At 48.2% G+C, this 20579-nt stretch overlaps 1 protein-coding gene across 1 annotated transcript; it reads left to right on the top strand.

Moving 5' to 3' along the window:
• Positions 1 to 16511: 16511 nt before the first annotated feature.
• LOC125536018 (trafficking protein particle complex subunit 3-like) lies at positions 16512 to 19455 on the top strand. Its single transcript, XM_048699098.1, has 5 exons — positions 16512 to 16671; positions 16767 to 16864; positions 17854 to 17953; positions 18491 to 18673; positions 19103 to 19455. The coding sequence occupies exons 1-5, from the start codon at positions 16612 to 16614 to the stop codon at positions 19223 to 19225; spliced, it is 564 nt and encodes a 187-aa protein (XP_048555055.1). The 5' UTR covers positions 16512 to 16611; the 3' UTR covers positions 19226 to 19455.
• The last annotated feature ends 1124 nt before the right edge of the window (positions 19456 to 20579 follow it).

Genomic DNA, 20579 nt, shown 5'->3' with positions numbered 1-20579 from the left:
CATAAGAAAATGGTGAGGACCCTTCCTCGGATAAGACCGGTAAAACCTACAACACTGAAAACATCAGAGAAGACGCATGCGAACTCCGTTTTCGATGAACTCAAGATTGTCATCAAGATGACCATAAGCTCTAAGACTCACAAAGAGAACCAAACAAGAACCACGAAACATGATTCAAGGATGCAATGGTTTGATCTCTCGATGAACGATACGATCAAGCTACTCACTTGAGAGCCCCCCTTGATAGTACGGCTATCGATCCTATAACCCGGTCTCCCAACTACCACCATGAGACCGGTAAAATAGAAAACCTATCAAGGGCAAACCTTTGCCTTGCACATGATCCACTTGAGTTAGATGATGATGATCTTGTCCTCCTCAAGATGGACCACCTTTCTTGATTGCGTTGGGTCGATGAAGACTAGATGATTGCTCCCCCATACTCCACTATGGGTGAGCCACTCTTCGGCACATCTTCACAAGTCCATTGACACCACAATGGATGGCAAGCTTCAAGCACTTGATCTCTTTGTGATTCTCCACTTGAAATTGCGCACGGCAATCTTGATGACGATCACCACTTGATGTCATCCTTCCCATGGGTTGTATGATATCATCCTCTTGACGCAAGCCCATGGACACGTACCTAACCCCACATAGACTCCCACATAGACCATGGGTTAGTACACAAAGTGCAATGGACAATGCTTACCATACCATGGGATCACTTGATCCCTCTCGGTACATCTTCTACTCTTTGTGAGTTGATCAACTTGATTCACTCTTGACTTAGTCTTGATCAACCTTGAATCTTTCCAACTCTCTTCGTTTGGATGATGTCTTGAAGGTAAACATGAATGATCACACAATCTTCTTCTTCAAGACATGCTTGCAATAAGCTCAACTCTCAAATGACCAATCTTTGGATAATTCCTTGAATAGCACCTTGGTCGACACAAACTCTCCTTGAAACCAACACATGTACTCCAAGAAAAGCCTATGGACAAAACCTTCAAATATAACTCAAGGAAAGCATTAGTCCATAGAGATTGTCATCAATTACCAAAACCAAACATGGGGGCACCGCATGTTATTTCAGCTACTAAGTGGGTGGTGGGTGGGCAGCGAATTTCTTCGTCGCCCGCATCCTATTCTAGCCGGACATAGTTCGGCCAAGGTTCTCCTGACAGGGAGAGAGACCTTAATGAATTTAGCACATCCCCGAAGGGTGAGTGCTGAAAGATGTCCGCGGAGGTGAACCCCATGATCGGCGCCTAGTCGGACTCGACGGGCACGGATATGAGCGGCTTGGAGTCTGTGGCCATGGATGAATCCAGTGGTTTGGCGACACAGCTCTCATAAGGGGTAAAGTCAGTATCTGGCTCTATCGCCACTGAGAGTGTGGCCTCCATGGCGGGGTCCATCCCTCCGCTCTCGGATGGCACGACTTGCTCCGGATTGATGGACGGAGTAGCTGCGAATGCGATCTCCCGAATATTGTCCGACGATAGAGTTACGTCATGCTCGTCAAGACTGTACGGCGCGTCCGGCATGGGTTCGAATCCGTCGGAGATCAAGTCTCCGCGGATATCGGCCGTGTAGTTCAAGTTTCCAAATCTGACCTGACGGCCAGGGGCGTAGCTCTCAATCTGCTCCAGATGGCCAAGCGAACTGGCCCGCAGTGCAAAGCCGTCGAATATGAAGATCTGTCCGGGGAGGAAAGCCTCACCCTGGACCGCATCGCTGGCGATGATCGAAGGATCCATCAAGCATTATGGTGACGACACAGTGGAACTCTCAATGAAAGCACCAATGTCGGTGTCAAAACCGGCGGATCTCGGGTAGGGGGTCCCGAACTGTGCATCTAAGGCGGATGGTAACAAGAGGCAGGGACACAATGTTTTACCCAGGTTCGGGCCCTCTTGATAGAGGTAAAACCCTACGTCATGCTTGATTGTTCTTGATGATATGAGTATTACAAGAGTAGATCTACCACGAGATCAGAAAGGCTAAACACTAGAAGCTAGCCTATGGTATGATTGTGTTGGGTTTCATAGTAATTTCAAAAAATTTCCTACGCACACGCAAGATCATGGTGATGCATAGCAACGAGAGGGGGAGTGTAATCTACATACCTAGTAGATCGACAACGGAAGCGTTTGGTTGATGTAGTCGTACGTCTCCATGATCTGACCGATCAAGCACCGAAACTACGGCACCTCCGAGTTCTAGCACACGTTCAGCTCGATGACGATCCCCGGACTCCGATCCAGCAAAGTGTCGGGGAAGAGTTCCGTCAGCACGACGGCGTGGTGACGATCTTGACGTACTACTGCTGCAGGGCTTCGCCTAAGCACCACTACAATATTATCGAGGACTATGGTGGCTGGGGGCGCCGCACACGGCTAAGGAATAGATCACGTGGATCAACTTGTCTGTCTCTGGGGTGCCCCTGCCTCCGTATATAAAGGACTAAAGGGGGGAGGCTGGCCGGCCAAGGAGGGCGCGCCAGGAGAGTCCTACTCCCTCTGGGAGTAGGATCCCCCCCCCAATCCTAGTTGGAATAGGATTCGCGGAGGGGGGAAAAGAGAGAGAGGGGCCGACCCCCTCTCCTTGTCCTATTCGGACCAAGGGAGGGGAGGGGCGCGCGGCCCATGTAGGGCTGCCTCTTATCTTTTCCACTAAGGCCCGTCATGGCCCATTTAGCTCCCGGGGGGTTCCGGTAACCTCCCGGTACTTCGGTAAAATCCCGATTTCACCCGGAACACTTCCGATGTCCAAACATAGGCTTCCAATATATCAATCTTTATGTCTCGACCATTTCGAGACTCCTCGTCATGTCCGTGATCACATCCGGGACTCCGAACAACCTTCGGTACATCAAAATGCATAAACTCATAATATAACTGTCATCGTAACCTTAAGCGTGCGGACCCTATGGGTTCGAGAACAATGTAGACATGACCGAGACACGTCTCCGGTCAATAACCAATAGAGGGACCTAGATGCCCATATTGGCTCCTACATATTCTACGAAGATCTTTATCGGTCAGACCGCATAACAACATACGTCGTTCCCTTTGTCATCGGTATGTTACTTGCCCGAGATTCGATCGTCGGTATTCCAATACCTAGTTCAATCTCATTGCCGGCAAGTCTCTTTACTCGTTCTGTAATACATCATCCCGCAACTAACTCATTAGTTGCAATGCTTGCAAGGCTTAAGTGATGTGCATTACCGAGAGGGCCCAGAGATACCTCTCCGACAATCGGAGTGACAAAACCTAATCTCGAAATACGCCAACCCAACATGTACCTTTGGAGACACCTGTAGTACTCCTTTATAATCACCCAGTTATGTTGTGACATTTGGTAGCACCCAAAGTGTTCCTCCGGAAAACGGGAGTTGCATAATCTCATAGTTACAGGAACATGTATAAGTCATGAAGAAAGCAATAGCAACATACTAAACGATCGGGTGCTAAGCTAATGGAATGGGTCATGTCAATCAGATCATTCTCTTAATGATGTGATCCCGTTAATCAAATAACAACTCATTGTTCATGGTTAGGAAACATAACCATCTTTGATTAACGAGCTAGTCAAGTAGAGGCATACTAGTGACACTTTGTTTGTCTATGTATTCACACATGTATTATGTTTCCGGTTAATACTATTCTAGCATGAATAATAAACATTTATCATGATATAAGGAAATAAATAATAACTTTACTATTGCCTCTAGGGCATATTTCCTTCAGATTGTATGTTGTCCTACGGACTAAAACCCTCTGGTTTATATAGACACCAGAGGGGGCTAGGGTTACAAAAGGTCAGTTACAAAGGAGGAGATATGCATATCCGTATTGCCTAGATTGCCTTCCACGCCAAGTAGAGTCCTACCCGGACACGAGACGAAGTCTTCAATCTTGTATCTTCATAGTCCAACAGTCCGACCAAAGGATATAGTCCGGCTGTCCGGAAACCCCTTAATCCGGGACTCCGTCAACATGAGTTGTCATTTGATTAACGGGATCACATCATTAGGAGAATGATGTGATTGACTTGACCCATTCCCTTAGCTTAGCACTTGATCGTTTAGTTTGTTGCTATTGCTTTCTTCATGACTTATACATGTTCCTATGACTATGAGATTATGCAACTCCCGTTTACCGAAGGAACGCTTTGTGTGCTACCAAACGTCACAACGTAACTGGGTGATTATAAAGGTGTTCTACATGTGTCTCTGAAGGTACTTGTTGGGTTGGCGTATTTCGAGATTAGGATTTGTCACTCCGATTGTCGGAGAGGTATCTCTGGGCCCTCTCGGTAATGCACATCACTTAAGCCTTGCAAGCATTGCAACTAATGAGTTGGTTGCGGGATGATGTATTACAGAACGAGTAAAGAGACTTGTCGGTAACAAGATTGAACTAGGTATTGAGATACCGACGATCGAATCTCGGGCAAGTAACATACCGATGACAAAGGGAACAACGTATGTTGTTATGCGGTCTGACCGATAAAGATCTTCGTAGAATATGTGGGAACCAATATGAGCATCCAGGTTCCGCTATTGGTTATTGACCGGAGACGTGTCTCGGTCATGTCTACATAACTCTTGAACCCGTAGGGTCCGCACGCTTAAAGTTTCGATGACGGTTATATTATGAGTTTATAAGTTTTGATGTACCGAAGGTTGTTCGAAGTATCGTATGTGATCACGGACATGACGAGGAGTCTCGAAATGGTCGAGACATGAAGATTGATATATTGGAAGCCTATATTTGGATATCGGAAATGTTCCGGGTGAAATTAGGATTTTACCGGAGTTCCGAGGGGTTACCGGAACCCCCCGGGGCTTAATGGGCTATAGTGGGCCTTTGTGGAGAAGAGGAGTGGCGGCCAGGGCAGGGCCACGCGCCCCTCCCCCTAGTCCGAATAGGACAAGGAGAGGGGGGCGGCGCCCCCCCTTTACTTCCTCTCTCCCTCCTCTTTCCCCCTCCACTCCTAATCCAACAAGGAAAAGGGAGGGAGTCCTACTCCTGGCGCGCCCCTCCTGGCCGGCCGCACCTCCCCCCTTGCTCCTTTATATACGGGGGCAGGGGGCACCCTAGAGACACAACAATTGATCGTTTGATCTTTTAGCCGTGTGCGGTGCCCCCCTCCACCATAGTCCACCTTGATAATACTGTAGCGGTGCTTAGACGAAGCCCTGCGTCTGTAGAACATCATCATCGTCACCACACCGTCGTGCTGACGAAACTCTCCCTCAACACTCGGCTGGATCGGAGTTCGAGGGACGTCATTGATGGGTTTCGTAGTAATTTCAAAAACTTTCCTACACTCACGCAAGATCATGGTGATGCATAGCAACGAGAGGGGGAGAGTGTGATCTACGTACCCTCGTAGATCGACAACGGAAGCGTTTGGTTGATGTAGTCGTACGTCTCCACGGCCCGACCGATCAAGCACCGAAACTACGGCACCTCCGAGTTCTAGCACATGTTCAGCTCGATGACGATCCCCGGACTCCGATCCAGCAAAGTGTCGGGGAAGAGTTCCGTCAGCACGACGGCGTGGTGATGATCTTGATGTACTACTGCAGCAGGGCTTCGCCTAAGCACCGCTACAATATTATCGAGGACTATGGTGGAAGGGGGCACCGCACACGGCTAAGAATATGATCACGTGGATCAACTTGTGTCTCTCTGGGGTGCCCCTGCCTCCGTATATAAAGGCTCAAGGGGGGGGGTGCGGCCGGCCTAGGAGAGGCGCGCCAGGAGGAGTCCTACTCCCTCTGGGAGTAGGATTCCCCCCCCCCAATCCTAGTTGGAATAGGATTCGCGGAGGGGGAAAAGAGAGAGGGGGCCCAGCCCCCTCTCCTTGTCCTATTCGGACAAAGGGAGGGGAGGGGCACGCGGCCCATCTTGGGCTGCCCCTTTCTCTTTTCCACTAAGGTCCACTTAGGCCCATATAGCTCTGGGGGGGTTCCGGTAACCTCCCGGTACTCCGGTAAAATCCCGATTTCACCCAGAACACTTCCGATATCCAAACATAGGCTTCCAATATATCAATCTTTATGTCTCGACCATTTCGAGACTCCTCGTCATGTCCGTGATCACATCCGGGACTCCGAACAACCTTAGGTACATCAAAATGCTTAAACTCATAATATAACTGTCATCGTAACCTTAAGCGTGCGGACCCTACGGGTTCGAGAACAATGTAGACATTGACCGAGACACGTCTCCGGTCAATAACCAATAGCGGAACCTGGATGCTCATATTGGCTCCTACATATTCTACGAAGATCTTTATCGGTCAGACCGCATAACAACATACGTTGTTCCCTTTGTCATCGGTATGTTACTTGCCCGAGGGGGGTGGGGGGGGGGGGGGGGGGGGGGGGGGGGGGGGGGGGGGGGGGGGGGGGGGGGGGGGGGGGGGGGGGGGGGGGGGGGGGGGGGGGGGGGGGGGGGGGGGGGGGGGGTGGGGGGTGGGGGGGGGGGGGGGGGGGGGGGGGGGGGGGGGGGGGGGGGGGGGGGGGGGGGGGGGGGGGGGGGGGGGGGGGGGGGGGGGGGGGGGGGGGGGGGGGGGGGGGGGGGGGGGGGGGGGGGGTGGGGGGGGGGGGGGGGGGGGGGGGGGGGGGGGGGGGGGGGGGGGGGGGGGGGGGGGGGGGGGGGGGGGGGGGGGGGGGGGGGGGGGGGGGGGGGGGGGGGGGGGGGGGGGGGGGGGGGGGGGGGGGGGGGGGGGGGGGGGGGGGGGGGGGGGGGGGGGGGGGGGGGGGGGGGGGGGGGGGGGGGGGGGGGGGGGGGGGGGGGGGGGGGGGGGGGGGGGGGGGGGGGGGGGGGGGGGGGGGGGGGGGGGGGGGGGGGGGGGGGGGGGGGAGGGGGGGGGGGGGGGGGGGGGGGGGGGGGGGGGGGGGGGGGGGGGGGGGGGGGGGGGGGGGGGGGGGGGGGGGGGGGGGGGGGGGGGGGGGGGGGGGGGGGGGTGGGGGGGGGGGGGGGGGGGGGGGGGGGGGGGGGGGGGGGGGGGGGGGGGGGGGGGGGGGGGGGGGGGGGGGGGGGGGGGGGGGGGGGGGGGGGGGGGGGGGGGGGGGGGGGGGGGGGGGGGGGGGGGGGGGGGGGGGGGGGGGGGGGGGGGTGGGGGGGGGGGGGGGGGGGGGGGGGGGGGGGGGGGGGGGGGGGGGGGGGGGGGGGGGGGGGGGGGGGGGGGGGGGGGGGGGGGGGGGGGGGGGGGGGGGGGGGGGGGGGGGGGGGGGGGGGGGGGGGGGGGGGGGGGGGGGGGGGGGGGGGGGGGGGGGGGGGGGGGGTGGGGGGGGGGGGGGGGGGGGGGGGGGGGGGGGGGGGGGGGGGGGGGGGGGGGGGGGGGGGGGGGGGGGGGGGGGGGGGGGGGGGGGGGGGGTGGGGGGGGGGGGGGGGGGGGGGGGGGGGGGGGGGGGGGGGGGGGGGGGGGGGGGGGGGGGGGGGGGGGGGGGGGGGGGGGGGGGGGGGGGGGGGGGGGGGGGGGGGGGGGGGGGGGGGGGGGGGGGGGGGGGGGGGGGGGGGGGGGGGGGGGGGGGGGGGGGGGGGAAAATTCTACTGTTGTTCCCTTTGTCATCGGTATGTTACTTGCCCGAGATTCGATCGTCGGTATCCTATACCTAGTTCAATCTCGTTAACGGCAAGTCTCTTTACTCGTTCTGTAATACATCATCCCGCAACTAAATCATTAGTTGCAATGCTTGCAAGGCTTAAGTGATGTGCATTACCGAGAGGGCCCAGAGATACCTCTCCGACAATCGGAGTGACAAATCCTAATCTCGAAATACGCCAACCCAACATGTACCTTTGGAGACACCTGTAGAGCTCCTTTATAATCACCCAGTTATGTTGTGACGTTTGGTAGCACACAAAGTGTTCCTCTGGCAAACGGGAGGTGCATAATCTCATAGTCATAGGAACATGTATAAGTCATGAAGAAAGCAATAGCAACATACTAAACGATCGGGTGCTAAGCTAATGGAATGGGTCATGTCAATCAGATCATTCAACTAATGATGTGATCCTGTTAATCAAATGACAACTCTTTGTCCATGGTTAGGAAACATAACCATCTTTGATTAACAAGCTAGTCTAGTAGAGGCATACTAGTGACACTCTGTTTGTCTATGTATTCACACATGTATTATGTTTCCGGTTAATACAATTCTAGCATGAATAATAAACTTTTATCATGATATAAGGAAATAAATAATAACTTTATTATTGCCTCTAGGGCATATTTCCTTCAGTCTCCCACTTGCACTAGAGTCAATAATCTAGATTACACAGTAATGATTCTAACACCCATGGAGCCTTGGTGCTGATCATGTTTTGCTCGTGGAAGAGGCTTAGTCAACGGGTCTGCAACATTCAGATCCGTATGTATCTTGCAAATCTCTATGTCTCCCACCTGGACTAGATCCCGGATGGAATTGAAGCGTCTCTTGATGTGCTTGGTTCTCTTGTGAAATCTGGATTCCTTCGCCAAGGCAATAGCACCAATATTGTCACAAAAGATTTTCATTGGACCCGATGCACTAGGTATGACACCTAGATCGGATATGAACTCCTTCATCCAGACTCCTTCATTTGCTGCTTCTGAAGCAGCTATGTATTCCGCTTCACACGTAGATCCCGCCACGACACTTTGTTTAGAACTGCACCAACTGACAGCTCCACCGTTTAATGTAAACACGTATCCGGTTTGCGATTTAGAATCGTCCAGATCAGTGTCAAAGCTTGCATCAACATAACCGTTTACGATGAGCTCTTTGTCACCTCCATATACGAGAAACATATCCTTAGTCCTTTTCAGGTACTTCAGGATGTTCTTGACCGCTGTCCGGTGATCCACTCCTGGATTACTTTGGTACCTCCCTGCTAGACTTATAGCAAGGCACACATCTTTCATCTTCTCTCTATCTTCTGCAGTGGTCGGGCATTGAGTCTGACTCAACTTCACACCTTGTAACACAGGCAAGAACCCTTTCTTTGCTTGATCCATTTTGAACTTCTTCAAAATCTTGTCAAGGTATGTGCTTTGTGAAAGTCCTATTAAACGTCTTGATCTATCTCTATATATCTTTATGCCTAATATGTAAGCAGCTTCACCGAGGTCTTTCACTGAAAAACTCTTATTCAAGTATCCCTTTATGCTATCCAGGAATTCTATATCATTTCCAATTAGTAATATGTCATCCACATATAATATCAGAAATGCTACAGAGCTCCCACTCACTTTCTTGTAAATACAGGCTTCTCCAAAAGTCTGTATAAAACCAAATGCTTTGATCACACTATCAAAGCGTTTATTCCAACTCCGAGAGGCTTGCACCAGTCCATAAATGGATCGCTGGAGCTTGCACACTTTGTTAGCTCCCTTTGGATCGACAAAACCTTCCGGTTGCATCATATACAACTCTTCTTCCAGAAATCCATTCAGGAATGCAGTTTTGACATCCATCTGCCAAATTTCATAATCATAAAATGCGGCAATTGCTAACATGATTCGGACAGACTTAAGCATCGCTACGGGTGAGAAGGTCTCATCGTAGTCAATCCCTTGAACTTGCTGAAACCCTTTTGCGACAAGTCGAGCTTTGTAGACAGTAATATTACCGTCGGCGTCAGTCTTCTTCTTGAAGATCCATTTATTCTCAATTGCTTGCCGATCATTGGGCAAGTCAACCAAAGTCCACACTTTGTTCTCATACATGGATCCCATCTCAGATTTCATGGCTTCAAGCCATTTTGCGGAATCTGCGCTCACCATCGCTTCTTCATAGTTCGTAGGTTCATCATGATCTAGTAGCATGACTTCCAGAACAGGATTACCGTACCACTCTGGTGCGGATCTTACTCTGGTTGATCTACGAGGTTCAGTAGTATCTTGTTCTGAAGTTTCATGATCATTATCATTAGCTTCCTCACTAATTGGTGTAGGTGTCACAGAAACAGTTTTCTGTGATGCACTACTTTCCAATAAGGGAGCAGGTACAGTTACCTCATCAAGTTCTACTTTCCTCCCACTCACTTCTTTCGAGAGAAACTCCTTCTCTAGAAAGTTTCCGAATTTAGCAACAGAAGTCTTGCCTTCGGATCTGTGATAGAAGGTGTATCCAATAGTCTCCTTTGGATATCCTATGAAGACACATTTCTCCGATTTGGGTTCGAGCTTATTAGGTTGAAGTTTTTTCACATAAGCATCGCAGCCCCAAACTTTCAGAAACGACAACTTTGGTTTCTTGCCAAACCATAGTTCATAAGGTGTCGTCTCAACGGATTTTGATGGTGCCCTATTTAACGTGAATGCGGCCGTCTCCAAAGCATAACCCCAAAACGATAGCGGTAAATCAGTAAGAGACATCATAGATCGCACCATATCTAGTAAAGTACGATTACGACGTTCGGACACACGATTACACTGTGGTGTTCCGGGTGGCGTGAGTTGCGAAACTATTCCGCATTGTTTCAAATGTACACCAAACTCGTAACTCAAATATTCTCCTCCACGATCAGATCGTAGAAACTTGATTTTCTTGTTACGATGATTTTCGACTTCACTCTGAAATTCTTTGAACTTTTCAAATGTCTCAGACTTATGTTTCATTAAGTAGATATACCTATATCTGCTTAAGTCATCTGTGAAGGTGAGAAAATAACGATATCCGCCACGAGCCTCAATATTCATCGGACCACATACATCTGTATGTATGATTTCCAACAAATCTGTTGCTCTCTCCATAGTACCGGAGAACGGTGTTTTAGTCATCTTGCCCATGAGGCACGGTTCGCAAGTACCAAGTGATTCATAATCAAGTGGTTCCAAAAGTCCATCAGTATGGAGTTTCTTCATGCGCTTTACACCGATATGACCTAAACGGCAGTGCCACAAATAAGTTGCACTATCATTATCAACTCTGCATCTTTTGGTTTCAATATTATGAATATGTGTGTTACTACTATCGAGATTTAATAAGAATAGACCACTCTTCAAGGGTGCATGACCATAAACGATATTACTCATATAAATAGAACAACCATTATTCTCTGATTTAAATGAATAACCGTCTCGCATCAAACAAGATCCAGATATAATGTTCATGCTTAACGCTGGCACCAAATAATAATTATTTAGGTCTAATATTAATCCCGAAGGTAGATGTAGAGGTAGCGTGCCGACTGCGATCACATCGACTTTGGAACCGTTTCCCACGCGCATCGTTACCTCGTCCTTAGCCAATCTTCGCTTAATCCGTAGTCCCTGTTTCGAGTTGCAAATATTAGCAATAGAACCAGTATCAAATACCCAGGTACTACTGCGAGCATTACTAAGGTACACATCAATAACATATATATCACATATACCTTTGTTCACCTTGCCATCCTTCTTATCCGCCAAATACTTGGGGCAGTTCTGCTTCCAGTGACCAGTCTGCTTGCATTAGAAGCACTCAGTTTCAGGCTTAGGTCCAGACTTGGGTTTCTTCTCTTGAGCAGCGACTTGCTTGCTGTTCTTCTTGAAGTTCCCCTTCTTCTTCCCTTTGCCCTTTTTCTTGAAACTAGTGGTTTTGTTGACCATCAACACTTGATGCTCCTTTTTGATTTCTACCTCCACAGCTTTCAGCATTGCGAAGAGCTCGGGAATAGTCTTATTCATCCCTTGCATATTATAGTTCATCACGAAGCTCTTGTAGCTTGGTGGCAGTGATTGGAGAATTATGTCAATGACGCAATCATCTGGAAGATTAACTCCCATTTGAATCAAGTGATTATTATACCCAGACATTTTGAGTATATGCTCACTGACAGAACTGTTCTCCTCCATATTGTAGCTATAGAACTTATTGGAGACTTCATATCTCTCAATCCGGGGATTTGCTTGAAATATTAACTTCAACTCCTGGAACATCTCATATGCTCCATGACGTTCAAAACGTCGTTGAAGTCCCGGTTCTAAGCCGTAAAGCATGTCACACTGAACTATCGAGTAGTCATCAGCTTTGCTCTGCCAGACGTTCACAACATCTGGTGTTGCTCCAGCAGCAGGCCTGGCACCCAGCGGTGCTTCCAGGACGTAATTCTTCTGTGCAGCAATGAGGATAATCCACAAGTTACGGACCCAGTCCGTGTAATTGCTACCATCATCTCTCAACTTTGCTTTCTCAAGGAACGCATTAAAATTCAACGGAACAACAACACGGGCCATTTATCTACAATCATACATAAACAAGCAAGATACTATCAGGTACTAAGTTCATGATAAATTTAGGTTCAATTAATCATATTACTTAAAGAACTCCCACTTAGATAGATATCCCTCTAATCCTCTAAGTGATTACGTGATCCAAATAAACTAAACCATGTCCGATCATCACGTGAGATGGAGTAGTTTCATTGGTGAACATCACTATGTTGATCATATCTACTATATGATTCACGCTCGACCTTTCGGTCTCCGTGTTCCGAGGCCATATCTGTATATGCTTGGCTCGTCAAGTATAACCTGAGTATTCCGCATGTGCAACTGTTTTGCACCCGTTGTATTTGAACATAGAGCCTATCACACCCGATCATCACGTGGTGTCTCAGCATGAAGAACTTTCACAACGGTGCATACTCAGGGAGAACACTTCTTGATAATTTAGTGAGAGATCATCTTATAATGCTACCGTCAATCAAAGCAAGATAAGATGCATAAAAGATAAACATCACATGCAATCAATATAAGTGATATGATATGGCCATCATCATCTTGTGCTTGTGATCTCCATCTTCGAAGCACCGTCATGATGACCATCGTCACCGGCGCGACACCTTGATCTCCATCATAGCATCGTTGTCGTCTCGCCAATCTTATGATTCCACGACTATCGCTACCGCTTAGTGATAAAGTAAAGCATTATAGCGCGATTGCATTGCATACAATAAAGCGACAACCATATGGCTCCTGCCAGTTGCCGATAACTCGGTTACAAAACATGATCATCTCATACAATAAAATTTAGCATCATGTCTTGACCATATCACATCACAACATGCCCTGCAAAAACAAGTTAGACGTCCTCTACTTTGTTGTTGCATGTTTTACGTGGCTGCTACGAGCTTAAGCAAGAACCAATCTTACCTGCGCATCAAAACCACAACGATAGTTTGTCAAGTTGGTGTTGTTTTAACCTTCGCAAGGACCGGGCGTAGCCACACTTGGTTCAACTAAAGTTGGAGAAACTGTCACCCGCAAGCCACCTATGTGCAGAGCACGTCGGGAGAACCGGTCTCGCGTAAGCGTACGCGTAATGTCGGTCCGGGCCGCTTCGTCCAACAATACCGCCGAACCAAAGTATGACATGCTGGTAAGCAGTATGACTTATATCGCCCACAACTCACCTGTGTTCTACTCGTGCATATAACATCAACATATAAAACCTAGGCTCGTATGCCACTGATGGGTTTCGTAGTAATTTCAAAAAATTTCCTACGCTCACGCAAGATCATGGTGATGCATAGCAACGAGAGGGGGAGAGTGTGATCTACGTACCCTTGTAGATCGACAACGGAAGCGTTTGGTTGATGTAGTCGTACGTCTCCACGGCCCGACCGATCAAGCACCGAAACTACGGCACCTCCGAGTTCTAGCACACGTTCAGCTCGATGACGATCCCCGGACTCCGATCCAGCAAAGTGTCGGGGAAGAGTTCTGTCAGCACGACGGCGTGGTGACGATCTTGATGTACTACTGCAGCAGGGCTTCGCCTAAGCACCGCTACAATATTATCGAGGACTATGGTGGAAGGGGGCACCGCACACGGCTAAGAATATGATCACGTGGATCAACTTGTGTCTCTCTGGGGCGCCCCTGCCTCCGTATATAAAGGCTCAAGGGGGGGTGCGGCCGGCCTAGGAGAGGCGCGCCAGGAGGAGTCCTACTCCCTCTGGGAGTAGGATTCCCCCCCCCCAATCCTAGTTGGAATAGGATTCGCGGAGGGGGAAAAGAGAGAGGGGGGCCGGCCCCCTCTCCTTGTCCTATTCGGACCAAGGGAGGGGAGGGGCGCACGGCCCATCTTGGGCTGCCCCTTTCTCTTTTCCACTAAGGTCCACTTAGGCCCATATAGCTCCCGGGGGGTTCCGGTAACCTCCCGGTACTTCGGTAAAATCCCGATTTCACCCGGAACACTTCCGATATCCAAACATAGGCTTCCAATATATCAATCTTTATGTCTCGACCATTTCGAGACTCCTCGTCATGTCCGTGATCACATCCGGGACTCCGAACAACCTTCGGTACATCAAAATGCTTAAACTCATAATATAACTGTCATCGTAACCTTAAGCGTGCGGACCCTACGGGTTCGAGAACAATGTAGACATGACCGAGACACGTCTCCGGTCAATAACCAATAGCGGAACCTGGATGCTCATATTGGCTCCTACATATTCTACGAAGATCTTTTATCGGTCAGACCGCATAACGACATACGTTGTTCCCTTTGTCATCGGTATGTTACTTGCCCGAGATTCGATCGTCGGTATCCTATATCTAGTTCAATCTCGTTACCGGCAAGTCTCTTTACTCGTTCTGTAATACATCATCCCGCAACTAACTCATTAGTTGCAATGCTTGCAAGGCTTAAGTGATGTGCATTACCGAGAGGGCCCAGAGATACCTCTCCGACAATCGGAGTGACAAATCCTAATCTCGAAATACGCCAACCCAACATGTACCTTTGGAGACACCTGTAGAGCTCCTTTATAATCACCCAGTTACGTTGTGACGTTTGGTAGCACACAAAGTGTTCCTCTGGCAAACGGGAGTTGCATAATCTCATAGTCATAGGAACATGTATAAGTCATGAAGAAAGCAATAGCAACATACTAAACGATCGGGTGCTAAGCTAATGGAATGGGTCATGTCAATCAGATCATTCAACTAATGATGTGATCCTGTTAATCAAATGACAACTCTTTGTCCATGGTTAGGAAACATAACCATCTTTGATTAACAAGCTAGTCTAGTAGAGGCATACTAGTGACACTCTGTTTGTCTATATATTCACACATGTATTATGTTTCCGGTTAATACAATTCTAGCATGAATAATAAACTTTTATCATGATATAAGGAAATAAATAATAACTTTATTATTGCCTCTAGGGCATATTTCCTTCAGTCATCGGGCTGAACGTGTGCTGAACTCGGAGGTGCCGTACGTTCGGTACTTGATCGGTCGGATCGTGAAGACGTACGAATACATCAACCGCGTTGTGCTAACGCTTCCGCTTTCGGTCTACGAGGGTACGTGGACACACTCTCCCCTCTTGTTGCTATGCATCACCATGATCTTGCGTGTGCGTAGGATTTTTTTTTTTAAATTACTACGTTCCCCAACACCATCGAGTGGATCTGACATCTCTCTCGCTGAAAACCATGTGTAACAGTGGTTCCCCTTAGTGTCATTACTTCGTTGGAAGCATTGCCTTGGAGTTGAGTCTTATGATGGGAGCATCGGGTTAGCAACGGTGTGGTTGATAAAGAGCAGGCAGCGATTTCGTGAGCACGGTGTCGTTGGTGGTGCATTCGGTTTGGGCTTGTCACTTGGCCAATGGTGGATTCAACAGGGAATCATCCACATGCAAGGAGTGTTAGGTGAGTTTTGTCAGTCAACCTCGTGGGATCAGAGCGGCATAATTTCGCTATATTGGACATATTGTTCCTCTCCGGTGTCATCGAGGTTCGTGGATATTTCTAGATTCTGAAAAGTCCCAGGTTCCCGCTGGATATTTCTAGAGAATTGAAATGGAATTCACAAGGAGATACACAGATTTCACCAGATGATGGTCACGAGGGACAGGGGGATTCAAGTCAAGATATCGCCTTTCTTGCCCCCCATGAATACCTCGCCTTGGCCTCCACCGCTGGCAAGCACCATCAAAGCTCATCGATCATCCACAAGGGATTGAGAACCATTAAGAAAAAACATCATGAAGAAGTATTCTAAGGCCAAGTTCATCATTGACCCGAAGTCATATAAAATCAAAGCTATGCGTAGGGAAGGAAAAAAAAACAAATCGATCAAATCCTTGATCAGCCAAGATTCAAAAGTCACTTCAATGCCTTTGAAGTTCATGCATCTTTTGTAGATAGATTTGGTCATACGGATTTCTCACTAGAAGCTTGTGGGACATTAGTACGCGGAAGATGAAACTAGACATATAACGATAAGAGAGGTATCGATGTAACTTTTGGTTTCATCTAGGAATTTTATTGTTTGCTAGTTTTAGTTCCCTCTATCTGTATACATTTGCTTATATTCCGCAAAATCGCATTTTTTTAAATATTAAGGGAAAGATCATTGTTGCTTTAAAAGGGAACCTCAGTTCATTTTTTTTAGTGGGAAAGAATGGGCCGTTCTACTCTTTTAGGGGCCAATGGACTACAGTTGGCAAGCCCAAGCCCAAGCTTTCACCGCAAAACAAAAAAGTATAAGCCCAAACTGGCCTATAACCCAACTACTCGAGACCGGCGACTCTGCAAGTGGTTCTCTCCTCTGTCTGATCCCTCTCGCCCGCCACCGGCCCCGATCTCGGCGATGCCGCCTCTCACGACCCCCAAGTCCGGCGACGCCCTCTTCGCCAGCGTCGAGCGCGTAGTAAGCTTCCCAAACCACAGCCCACCCCCCGCCCCCTCCCCCTGGCCTGCCCGTACATCTGCACCCCGCGCTGATCTGGTTGTGTTGTTCTGCAGAACGCCGAGCTCTTCACGCTCACGTACGGCGCCATCGTGCGGCAGCTGCTCACGGATCTCGAAGAGGTCGAGGAGGTCAACAAGCAGCTCGATCAGATGTACGCCCGTTTTCTTACTTCATCTGCCTCTTAAGTTTCTAGGGAAATTTGGAAACTGCTGATGTCTGATGGGGCATTTGAGGGATCAGATCTAGAAGTGGGAATCTGGGAATTTGCTGTTCTTTTACCTAGGGATCACGTGTGAGGGTTTAACAGTGAGCTAGCTGCAATATCCTGAGAATGAGAATCCAAATAGATGTAGCTATGCACTTCTCACCCTAATAATTGACTAATGTTTGTGTAGTCTGTGTGTGAACAGAAGATTGTGTTAATTTAGTGATCTTGTATCAACTTCTCAATTGAAGAGATTTACACAACCCGGATTATATACAACTCCTGGTGTTGTCATTGTTGGTGTGGCAACAGATCATTTACGTTCCATTGTTCAATGGGCGAAGGAGATATGTCCAATTGCTATGACTCCAGCTCTCCAAACGTGGTTCATTTTTTTGTACTGAATCAAGGAGCATGGATCTAGCACACTTAAGAATGATAACCATGCATCACTTGTAGAGGAAAGAGGGACGGCGAGACATGAAAGTGAATCACATTTGAATTATTAATATGTTTCCTACTATGGTTGCTGGTTTATAGCTTATGTGGTGAATTAACTCTCAAGGCTTGCTAGCAGTTATTACTGCGTTTGCTGTATTTTAACTTTGCTTCAGAACCTTGTTTATAACGCATCCTGCTTCAGACGCTTAAGCATCACTTAAGCGGTAAGGCGCCTGGCAGCGCCTTAAAAATATGCCCGCTTTAGGCGCTTAGGCGTCACTTAAGCGTCAGAGCGGGTGTTGCTCGCTTTAGGTCGCTTTACCACCATATAAACCATGCTTGGGAGGTGAATCACATATGAATTCTCAATATGTCTCCTACTATGGTTTAGTGAATTAATTCTCAATCTTGCTGGCGGCTATCACTAGGATTGCGCTATTTAACTTTGCTTGGGAAATCTTTCTTACGTGTTATATATCTTCTTTAATTTTCAGGGGTTACAATATTGGAACTCGGTTGGTCGATGAATTCTTAGCCAAGTCAAATGTATCAAACTGTGCTGACTTCAAGGAGACTGCTGATACTATAGCAAAGGTCCTTTGCTAAACTTCTCATTCTTTGGTTGAGATTAGCACAAAGATAATGCATGCATATATTTCAAGTTATTTACCTGTATCCATATTTTCTAGACTTGTAGGACAAAATGCTTTGAGAGGCCAGAAAGGGGGTACATAGTTTTCTTTAGTCGTTTCTTTAGCAGAAGTCGACAGTGTAGCAGTTTTTACTACTGTATAACAGTGGTTTCAATTTTTTGAGATGCAGACACTTAGCTATGTTCTGTCCATTGATAGCATTCTTTACTGCTACAGTAGCCATGCACCACTCAGGGACATTCCATGCCTTCTCTTTCTTCTGCAGATTTTGTATGTAGTGCATTAAGCTCATTTCTTTTTATATACCTCAACTTGTTCATTAATTGAAGGCCCAAGACACTACCATATTTTCAAGTTGTTCAACACTTGTTTGCTTCCTAGAACAATCAAACTCATCCCCTAGCTGGTCACCCCTTCTGCATATCTATCTTATGGCTTTATGCTCTGACAATCTCCCTTTTTTTCCTTTCCAAACCAGCTTGGGTTCAAAATGTTCCTGGGTGTGACTGCGACTGTAACCAATTGGGATGCTGAGGGTACAACTTGCAGCTTTGTATTGGAGGACAACCCACTTGTAGATTTTGTTGAACTTCCTGATACTTGCCAAGGCCTTCAGTATTGCAATGTATTGAGTGGAGTTATCAGGGGAGCACTGGAAATGGTTCGCCTTCTTTTCCTGCTATATATTTTATAATTTTCTTTTGTCAAACAGTTTAAGAATAAATAAATCTATAAAATGGAGCTGGGATCTCTGACCTCATGCTATTCGATTCTATGAAACTGGCATCAAAAGAGTAAATCAACTTGCATAATAATGCATACCATTTCCACTTGAGAATTGCATGTTCTTGATATCCAGATATATCATGCTGAATCTCTGTAACCCACTGTTGCATGGCACCACCAGTGGCGTACCTGCTACAGTATGGAGTATTATACATAACTTCTGCTAGTTGAAGTGTTTGAGTGAAACAGTCTATTACCCAGCTTATGTGATAATTATAGAATTGTGTTCCCAGAGCTGTGATCCTACCAGTTTCAGAAGTCATTTACCATTCACTGATCAAGTTTAATTGACGTGGCGGTGCAGGTTTCCATGAAGACGGAGGTTACATGGGTCCGCGACATGCTTCGTGGGGACGACGCCTACGAGATGCGGGTGAAGCTCACCAAGCAAGTCCCAGAGGAATACCCCTACAAGGATGATGATTAGTTTCATCTCAAAGGGTAGCTCTTCCGCACGGTGGCGCTTGTTTGCTTGTCTGGATATCCGTTTTGCTTTCCCTGTGGGTGTAATTCTGGTACAGCCGTCATGTTTTACATGAGGCACCTGTGCATTGTATTTTGCAGCTGCAATGTGTACCGCAGATGTATTGTAGAGATCTTATATGGCTTTCCTACTTTGGAACAGTGCCTGGAAATGAAGTGCTTTTACTCTGATTAGCTGCTAAATCTTTTTGGAATAAACTGGTCTGGAAAAGATCTTCCGGAGCTCATCGACAAAGCATTTTCGGCTATGAAGTTATACACTTTCCAGATAAAAAACTTTTGTGGCATGAAGTTCTAGATTTGTCCTATGTCAGACCTTATGAGGTTTGACAAGTGTATAGAAAAAATGTGTTTATTTTACAATATCCAATATATACTACTCCCTCTGTCCCAAAATATAAGAACGTTTTTAACACTACACTAGTGTCAAAAACGTTCTTATATTATGGGATGGAGGGAGTACCTCTGATCCATAATAAGTGTCGCGGTTTTGAGCTAATCCCAGTTCAAAACTGCCACACTTATTTTATGACAAATCTAATCTAATGAAACTGATTTGGTGTTGCAGTAGCATTCATATTTCTTCTCTCCTGCAATTTTTTTTTAAATCAGTGGTGCCAGCATATTACATTCCCTCATGAAGTCTATCAAAATAGCTAGGCGCAAAAATTCCCTTTTTTAGAAGAACGGAAACAGTATAGGCATTGATATAGACGTGCCGGCTAATCTTTCCCGCCATCCTTGGTCGACCTCCTTGAAGCCAGACGAGGCTGGGCATAGAGTTCAATGATGTCGACGGCGCCTCCTCGCCATCTCAGGCTCCCAGCCGTCTCCCCAGTTGTCATCCACCGAAATGAGCTTCTGGTATGCTGGACCACCATCTTGCTTACGCACCCTCTGCCTCGGTATTACTGTACTCGGAACTCGGAAGGTGTTCCTTGTGACTGCGGTGTCAAGATTGATTGTACAGGTTTTTTTTCTTCTGTGACTCTTGAGAATTATGGCCATGTCTGTCATGGCGCTGCTAGATGGAGGGTGTGAGAGGGCCGGCCGGGGGCTTTGGCAAGATGAAATTAATTTTCTTCTTAATTCTTACATGATTAGATTGATACATTTTCTCTTTTTATATAAAGAGGTTTACTTGACTCTCAAGTAAGGTTTACTTGACCCCTAAGTAAGCGACCCTTCTCTAATTAACCCTAAGATTAACGGGCTATACTGCCAGCCCAGGTCCATTACGTACTCTAACACTACACCCCACTTGGACATGCAGCTTGTCCTCGAGCTGCAGCCTAACC

This window comes from Triticum urartu, chromosome 2 (assembly GCF_003073215.2).
Source record: "Triticum urartu cultivar G1812 chromosome 2, Tu2.1, whole genome shotgun sequence".
Lineage (NCBI taxonomy): Eukaryota > Viridiplantae > Streptophyta > Magnoliopsida > Poales > Poaceae > Triticum > Triticum urartu.
Note: the sequence above shows the minus strand (reverse complement) of the source record. Positions and strands in the feature narration are given on the sequence as shown.